The 9,629-nt window shown below is 42.2% G+C and overlaps 1 protein-coding gene across 1 annotated transcript; it reads right to left on the minus strand.

Annotated features, from left to right (window-relative positions):
- Positions 1-7,671: 7,671 nt before the first annotated feature.
- On the minus strand, positions 7,672-8,279 carry LOC133912459 (protein EGG APPARATUS-1-like). The gene has a single exon (XM_062355195.1). The coding sequence runs from the start codon at positions 8,163-8,165 to the stop codon at positions 7,938-7,940; it is 228 nt and encodes a 75-aa protein (XP_062211179.1). The 5' UTR covers positions 8,166-8,279; the 3' UTR covers positions 7,672-7,937.
- Between the last annotated feature and the right edge of the window lie 1,350 nt (positions 8,280-9,629).

A 9,629-nucleotide genomic window follows, 5' to 3' on the forward strand; every position in this document is an offset into this window, starting at 1 on the left:
CAGGTGGCACCGTCCATAAGAATACGACAGACATACTTCATCAACTAAGCACATCAAGTTTCCAGCAATGGGCTACTCTGATGACGGGTTCTACAAAAACTTCAGACCCGACATCTACTTGAAGCCTGATAAGTTGACGGAGGTTCCTCGATATGTGATGGCGAATTTTGGCCATTGATCCCTAGAGCTTGAAGGTCAAGATGATTACTCACGTGATCATACGGCTGGTAAATCAGAAAACCTGACTACGATGGTGGCCTCAGTATCTGGTGGCTTTTGCCACTGAGTAGTCACCAAAATAGAGACGGAGTTTTTGGATGATGGACCTCGCTTCTCAGATTTCGACGCATCTATAGATGAAGGAGACATGCAAGACTACAGTGTCAATACGCTCTCTACTGATCACCAGGAGGACCTAGAGGCGGTTAATATCGCAAGTAATAGTGATGACGGGGCATGACAGGAAGAGTCAAGTCCACCAAGACACCCCACGCCAGCATACGTTCGAGATGAGCAAGAACGTCGCAGGAATTGCAAACCGTCGCCTGGCCGAATGATTTTTCGGCTCATTGGGCCATCAAGGTAACAAAGGCCAGTTTAATTCTGGTAGTACCTATACTTGCAAGGCACAAAAAACCCTACTCTCTAATCCGCCTCAAGGGATGTTGAATACTCTATGTCAGACAAGCAATATAAAGCAAGCCTATTTAGATAGGAGTAGAAACAACCTATTGAGATTGGATAGGAGTAGAAACAATATTTTGAGATCTACAATAGACTCATGCCATGATTAGATACATCTGACAAGGGATTCAGGATTTAAAATGCGAGAGAACTCGCCGAGATCCTTTGGATTAGATATAGACACATCCCCTTTGTAATTGTATTTTTCTGAGAATAATCAAGGTGGAATAGGATGTAGGGCTATTATCCGAAGTGAGGCCTAAATCCATATAAAATCTTGTATCCTCCTTTTCGATATGCACATTTGATGACCAAGTATCCCTACTTTAAATAAGTATTTACATAATAAACTTTACAATTAATCGACAGCTAGTGCCGTATGTGGAGCTACGACAAGACATGTTTTATAAACTAAGGGCATCAAGTCCCTAGTAATGGACAACTCCGATGACAGGTTTTACGATGACTTCAGACCTGACATCTACGTGAAGCCCGACAAATTGATGGAGGTTCCTCGATCTCTAATGGCAAATTTTGACCATCAAGCCTCAGGGTTCGATGGTCAAGATGATCACTTACGTATGTGATTATATCTCTAGTAGGTCAAAAAGCCCAACTGCATCTATGGTCTCAACATTCGGTAACTCTTGCTACCGAGTAGTCACCAATATCTGGAAGGAGATTCTAGAGGATGAACCTCGCTTATCGAAATCCGATGTATCTACAGACCAAGAAGACATGGAAGATTATGGTGTCAATGCACTCTCTATTGATCATCAGGGAGACCATGCAGATGTTAGTCCTGAGCTAAGAGCCCCATTGCAAATAAAAGTGATGATGGTGCTGCTCGGTACCTGCAAGACGTGAGGGCTATACTCTCCAATCTGCCTCAAGGAGGGTTAAATACTCTAGAAGGGGTGCGGTGGTTGGAAGACATTGCTGGGATTATCACTGATGCATAGCAACGGGCAGAAGCCTCATGATCGACAAGATCTACCACTCGGACCGGTAGCACACTATTAAATGGCTCCAACCCAGTTTCTCCAACTCGGAGGAGAGAGAAGCTAAACTAGCTTACGAAAGGGTGTGCTCCCAAGACCGAAAAGTACATCATGCGATACCTTCCAGAGACCGCCTGATCGAGATCTATGTTACAACATCATTGAAAGTCACGATAGAGTCAAAAACCGAGATAGGTTTCCCAGAAGGACCTAACTAAGTTCCGGGAATCATGCTAATAATGTGATTCCTGAGGGTCAAGGCTATGACTCCAACTACCGGAGAGGCACTGCAGTGATTACCGGCTGTCAAGCTTTGGCACTAGATCTCTGAGAAGTACGCTGGCTAGATAGATTCCGACTCAGCACATTGGTGAAGAACTATAGAAGTTCTAATCCATTAGAATTCCTCCAGATCTATACAACAGCTATCCAAGCAGTCGCAGAAGATGAGAAGCTTGTGGCCCATTACCTCTCCATGGCACTTGAAGGGTTTGCTCATTCATGGTGATCAATTTGCCAGCATAATCGATCTACTCTTGGGAACACTAGTGTGACCTTTTTCTAGCCAATTTCTAGGGGACCTATGATCGTCCTGGGAAGAAAGATGACTTGCATTGCCTTCGCCAAGGGAGAATGATGAGACTCTATGGCAATTCATCAAGAGGTTCAGTAACATCAAGAATATAATTCATGAAATCACTGACTCTTCTATAATTTGAGCTTTCCTACAAGGAGTGCGGAATAGGAGGCTAACTAAAGATATGGCCATGTGTCCGCCTCAAAGTGTTAAGGAACTATTGGATATGGCTGACTGCTATGCTGTAGTAGTAGAAGCAGTAGAATAGAGCCGTTACCTTGATAAGGGGGGAAGGATGCCTTAGCCTAGCCTGGAGAGCGAGACCTCCAAATCGACTGACAAGCACGAGCTTAAGAAGAAAGTCGATAAGGCTAGGAAGAAGAAGAAGATTGAGGCGCCAAACATTATGGCTATGATTTGAGATAAGGACTTCAAGTCTCGTCGTTTTCCCGACAAGGGTAAGAAACCCTCATTGGAGAAGGTCACAAAAAAGTGGTGTCCTATTCACAAATTAGATACACATGACTTGGCTACTTAATGTATGATGGTTAAATAGGTAGAAAAGAACTTCGAAACAAAATTCTCAAGTAGGCCTTCTGACTCTAAACCCCAACAGCATGAAGAAGATGACGAGGATGATAATATGCTATTTTAGAGTGGTGAGCATACCATCAGCCACATGTTTAGGGGATCTGCCACCTACGAGTCAAAGTGACAGTACAAGTGTATCAAGTAGAAGATTTGTGCCACAACTCCTTTGGTGCCAAAGGTCCTCAGGTGGTCTAACGTCCCAATCAAGTTTGAAAGAACAATTGTTTTGACTCAATCAACCACCCTGATCGTTACTTGATCAGGGTCAAGGCTATCATCAACAATTGTAAGGTAAATTGAGTTCTTGTCGATGGTGCAAGTTCTTTGAATATCTTATTTCTTGGTACATTGGATGCTATGCAGGTACCTAGAACCAAGATTGAGCCTGTGAAGCATGCTTTTCACATTATAATCCCAGGCTCTTCAGCCAAACCTATTGGCCGAGTCTCCCTCCCGATCATTTTTGGGACGCCTAAGAAGTTTCGAACATAAAAGATTATGTTTGACGTGGCATATTTTGAGATGGCATACAATGTTATTTTCGGTCAGCCAACTCTGGCCAAGTTCATGGCTAGGAGACATTCTCCATAATCGAGAAGCAATCAGGCGAATGGCCAAGCGGTCAGTAGAACATAGGGAGTTCGACATCCATTTTGTTTCGCGAACAGCTATTAAACCCCAAGTACAAGTTGACTTTGTGGATCGAATGGTTAAACCCTGTGTCTAATAGTGAACACGAGCATGAAGTCCGAAAAATGTGGACAATGTATTTTGAAGGCTCATTGACACTTCATGGTTCAACGGCTAAGGTAACTCTAATATTTCCAATAGGGAAAACCTTGATATATGCCCTTTAGATTGATTTTCCTTCCATGAACAACATGGCAGAATGTGAAGGATTCCTAGCTAGTCTCTGAGTAGCTATTTCGCTCGGAATTCGATGACTTCTTGTGAAGAGAGGTTCATACTTAGTCACGAATCAGGTCGAAAAGGAATATAAATCTTTTGACCTAACCATGGTCGCATACCGTTTAGAGGTCAGGAAGCTTGAGCGGCATTTCATCGGATTAGAAGTACAATACATCCCGAGAAGGGATAATTTTCTAGCCGATAGACTGGTAAGGCTAGCTTCCTCACAATCTCTAGCACCTTTGGGGGTTTTTGTATAAAAACTTTCGATGCTGTTTGTATCACAAAGAGTCAAGGCAGTGGAGGGAGTGGTTGTCCCTAATAAGGACATAGCACTCGAGGTACCTCAAAGAGTCAATATTTCACCCGAGATGTCATAAAGAACTGCCATCTCGCTTGGGGTAACACAAAGCATCATTGCACCACTCGAGTATGAAGAAATGTGGATGGATACCATCCATGAATGCGAATCGAGCTGTACCTGATGATGATGCTAAATCAGAAAGAATTGCTCGAAAAGCTAGAATGTGTACTCCAGCCGATGGTATCCTCCATCGAAGAGGAGCCAACAGAGTCTTGATGAAGTGCATCTCTCAGACGTAGGGTAAGAGATTACTTGATGAAATCCATGGAGGGATTTATGGAGCTTATGTTTCCTTCCAAACTCCAGTCGAAAAGGCCTTTAGGCATGGTTTATGTTGGCCAATAGGGTTTGTGTCCAAGAACTTTCTTTGGTGCTATTCCGTTCAAACCACTGCCAGTCGGGCGACTATTGAGACTTGTTTCTTTCTAGTTATGGAGCAAAGGTGATGCTTCCTTGTGAACTAAATATTGGATCTCCACGAGTGGAAGCTGTTACGAAACAAAGTTAGACTCTACGACGAGTGAACAATATCGATTTCCTTGAGGAAATGAGGGATCAGGTCTTGATAAGGTCAACAAAATTTCAACAGGCACTCCGCCACTACCACAACCAAAAGGTTCGGGGTCAAAACCTTGATGTCGAGGATCTAGTTTTTAAGAAAAATTCAAAACCAGGATCAGTTCTATTTTATGAATTTTCTAGAATAATTTATCTTGTATGACTATCTGAGGTCTTTGCTTCATTGAACATTTTTTTTTATAATCATCCTGTGAAACTCAAAGTCAAGATAATTTCTTACTCGGTAGATCTTCATCAAGTTAAGATAAAATACAGGTTATATACTACTTGATGTCCTTTAATCTTGTTCTGAGTAAACACGGGCACAAGTCAGGTGAGGTTGTTCTTTAAGCAATGCTTGACAGTAAGATAATCTATTTGATTTCTTGGAATTTTACCTTAACAGGGAAAGAAAAGTTTTTCTAATTACCTAAAGCAGGGGATTACACGCTTCCTCGACTTTGACTGCATGCTAGCAAGTCTATCTTCCCCATCAAACAATCGAGGGAAAGAGGGAAGGAATGACATTTTGAGTGATATTTATGGCACTTTGATCTTCTCATTTATATATGTGAAGTCTGATGAGTTGATAGAGGTTCCTCGATCTTTGATGACAAATTTCAGCCATCAAACCCTGGAGCTCAAAGATCAAGATAAATTACTCACGTGATCATACAGCTAGTAGATCGGAAAACCCAACTATGGCTATGGCCTCAGTTTCCGGTGGTTTTTTTTTCCACCGAATAGTTGCCAAATAAAGAAGAAGATTCCGGAGGATGAACCTCGCTTCTTGGATTTTGAAGCATCTACAGACGGAGAAGACATGCAAGACTTTGGGGTCGATGCACACTCTACTGATCAGCAGGAGGACCTGGTGGTGGTTAATCCTAGCCATGAGAGCCCCGTTACAAATAACAGTGATGACGGGGCATGGCAAGAGTGGATTCCATCAAGACACTCCACAATAGCATATGTTCTACATGAGCACAAACATCATGGGAATCGCCAAATGCCACATGGTTGAATGATTTTTGGCTCATTGGACCAACAAGGTAACGGAGGCCAGTTTATTTCCTATATTGCCCAATACTTGCAAGGGGCAAAAACCCTACTCTCCAATCTGCCTCAAGGGATGTTGAATACTGCAAATGGGCACAGTGGCTGAAGGATGTTGATGGGATTATCACCTATGCACAGCACTGGGCAGAAGCCTCCAGCTTGACGAGATCTACCACTCGGGTGAGTAACTCATGCCGAAATAGTTACAACCAAGTTTCCCTAGGTCGATGGAGAGAGGCTAGACAAGCCTATGAAAGGATGCATGCCCATGACTGTCGTGCATGCCGTACAATGCCTCCCAAAGATCACCCTATGCAAGATCTACACCACGACATTGACGAACATCACAACATAGTGGAACATCAAGATAGATCTCCCAGAAGGGCTAGGCCAAGTTCTGGGAATTAAGCCAATACGACTATCGAATAAGCACCGCGATGGTTATAGGGTGTTGGGCTTTCACACCCAATCTCCTAATAGTATGCTGGCTAGATAGATTCTGACCTGGCACATTAGAGAAGTACGATGGAAGCTCTAATCCATTAGAATTCCACCAGATCTATGCAACAACTATTCAAGCGATTGGACGGGATGAGAAAGTGATGGAAAATTACATCCCTACCACGCTTGAAGGGTCCTCCCATTCATGGTTGACCCATTTGCCAGTAGAACCAGTCTACTAGTGAGAACACTGGTGTGACCTTTTCTTGGCCAACTTCTAGGGACCTTATGAGCATCCCGCGAAAGAAGATGATATGCACCGTCTTCGCCAGGAGAGCAGTAAAACTCTTCGGCAGTTTATTAAGACATTCAATAATGTCAGGAACACAACTCTCGATATTATTGATTCCTATGTGATTCGAGTTAGTTATGGATGCATATATTGTATCCAATCTGCCCGCAACTTCGTCTACTAATATATGCATCAATTTTGTACAATATATGCATCAATTTTGTTAACGTTACTAAGTGATGAATTGTTTTCCGTGGGAGCAGTTTAGACCTTACTACTGCCTATGCTTAATTTCCAAGGCACCGACGCATGTTGGGGAAGAGCTTGATGGGGTCTATTTAGGGGTTAAAAAGGTCTGAAACGATGAGAAAATATTAAAATCATTTTTAGTTTCATATTGTTCTTAGAAACAAAATTGGAAGCGATAATACCGAAAACGAATATGGCATCGACTGTATTGGAAAATTGAAAACAACATTGTCGGATCAGTAATATATTGATTTCAATCGGGAATTGATAATTCTGAACGAAAACACCAAACTGTAACCCACAAAATATGCATCTCATATGATAAATTTAATTAAATCACAGGTGACATGACTACAATCTACATAAGTATATGATAAGATAAATGACAAGACATATTTAATAAGACATATGTATTTTGGAATTAACCTCAAAGTGCAAAAGAGTGGTGTTGAACTGTTGACAATAGGTCAGATGAAAGCAAGTGCAGATTTGCATTTCCTACCAAAGAACCATCCAGGAGCAGCGCAGGAACCAAAGTTTGAGTACAACAAACAAACACAACAGTCAATAGATCATTGTCACCAAAGTTTGTGTATAACAAACAACAGTCAATATACATTCTTCTTTTACTCTATTTCTTCTCAAAATTACCGATGTCGTACTACCTTGCAATCTGCATGAATGATTAATTGGCGTAATTTGCTCTAACAAATTAGTCTTCATATATTGAATTGAATGTTCTATTTCCCCTAAAGCGTTCGTAATCCTTAACAACTTGCCCTCATGTGTTCTTTTGCCAGGAACGCCTGCTTGCATGGTAAACTCTGTTAATAAATTTATTTTTCAGAACTTCTGTTTGAAACCATAGGCACGTTGTGTATAAAAACTTTCGTATTAACGCAGAGGCAATTCAGCTAGTCACTCAAATATATAAAGAATTGGTGGCTGAATCATGGCAAACAAGCATAGGTGTAACACTAATCTAGTAAGCAGAAGGTTCTTGAACAGATTAATTAGCATACTTAGATGTACTCAACAACAGGACAAACACGAGTACCGTGACACTAAGCAGATAGTACTAGATAGTTACATTACTTAGATCCACACTTCTTAAACACTCTCAAAAACTAGATAATATTGATAGATCCATTATTAGCGTTGTATGCAACGCGGCGAACACAGGAACGACACTCATGTAGACGTACGTACTCGCTACAGCGCGAAAGCTGCGGCAGCTGCCGCGGCGCCGGCGGTGCGGAGGATCTGGAAATATAACTGTGGGTTCGCCAGGAACGCCGCACGGGAGATGAGAAATCCGGCAGCTCCGGGCGCCTTCATGGCAGCGGCCGCCCCGGCCACCCCAGCCGCCGCGGGCCAGAAGAAGTAGGCCCCAATGGCGCCCCCGACGAGGGTGAGCCCTGCGGTCACCACGCTTGCCATGGCTAGCTTCTGGTGGAGCTCAGCCAGCTTTGCCTGCAACAAGGTTTAAGAAGAAGGACGACTCGGTCACTGGGACAAGTGTTGTTAGCGAGAGGGAAGAGCTAGCTTGGGTCTGTTTATGTAGAGGAGGGCATGTGGTCACGAAGAGAGTGAGCGCACCATGGTTCATGTCCATCGGTAGTCCGTACGATGATGACTCGGCCTAGACTCCTTTGACAGCGTCCACACTATTCTAGTCCCAAAGCGATTGACAAGCCCCAAAAGGAACGACAACGATGTACTACAGCAATACTTCACTACTAAGCAAAACAAATGATTCCTCTAAAAAAAACAAAACAAATGATTCCTCTCGTACAACAAATTAGCCCGGCACACCCGCACGACATGTTAGCCAGGATAGCTCCAGACCACGCGTTATCGTGCAGCAATGGAAAGACAATTCTGTGTTAGAAGGCATTTTTTCTCCGGCGAGATCGATAGTAGTGGTCATGGCTGTTGACTGGAGTGAGTTTATGTTCACTATCCAGTGAGTGAAGACAGCTGATGTAACTCTTTATGTATAGGCTGTACGTACATAGACGTTGCCTTATGATGATGCTTATACGTTCTTCTTGCACTCTATTTCTTCTCAAAATTACTGATGTCGTACTACCTTGTAATCTGCATGAATGATTAATTGTCGTAATTTGCTCTAACATATTAGTCTTCATATATTGAATTGAATGTGTTCTCTTTCCCCTAAAGCATTAGTAATCCTTAACAATTTGCCTTCATGTATTCTTTTGCCAGAAAGGCCTGCTTGCATGGCATTCTGTTAATAAATTTGTTTTTTAGAACTTCTGTTTGAAACAATAGGCACGTTTTGTTTAAAAAAATTCATATTAACGCACAGGCATTTCAGCTAATCAGTCAAATATATAAAGAATAGGCGGCTGAATCACCGCAAAAAAGTATATATAAGTGTAATAAATCTAGTAAGCACAAGGTTCTTGAACAGATTAACATACTTTGATGTGCTCGACAACTGGACAAACGAGTACCCTGACACAAAGCAGATAGTACTAGATACTTACTTAAGGGGGTGTTTAGTTTATTGTTTTGTAACATAATTTAATTACGGACGGTAAGTCATTCCATTACACGCGTTTGGTTCATGTCCATCGGCAGTCCGTTCGATGATGACTCGGCCCAGACTCCTTTGATCAGTCATTGTGGTCGGGCCCAAGTCCCAAAACGTCTACTGTATTCTAGTCCCAAAGCGATTTTACCGAATCTATTCTAGTCCAAAGATTAAACAGCGAAAGCAAATTCTATAACATCTTTAACCAAAAGATTTCTACGAGATTCTAATATATGATATCCTTCACTGATACAACGGTTAGCACGTACAGCTGATAGAAAGGAAGGAGACATCTGACATACACAAGAATAGTTCTTTCTGTGAGACCAGAACTAATAAAATTT

This window comes from Phragmites australis, chromosome 1, assembly GCF_958298935.1.
Source record: "Phragmites australis chromosome 1, lpPhrAust1.1, whole genome shotgun sequence".
Classification (NCBI taxonomy): Eukaryota; Viridiplantae; Streptophyta; class Magnoliopsida; order Poales; family Poaceae; genus Phragmites; species Phragmites australis.

Coding starts and splice junctions, on each gene's coding strand:
- LOC133912459 (XM_062355195.1), bottom strand. CDS start 8,165: ATGGCAAGCGTGGTGACCGCAGGGCTCACCCTCGTCGGGGGCGCCATT.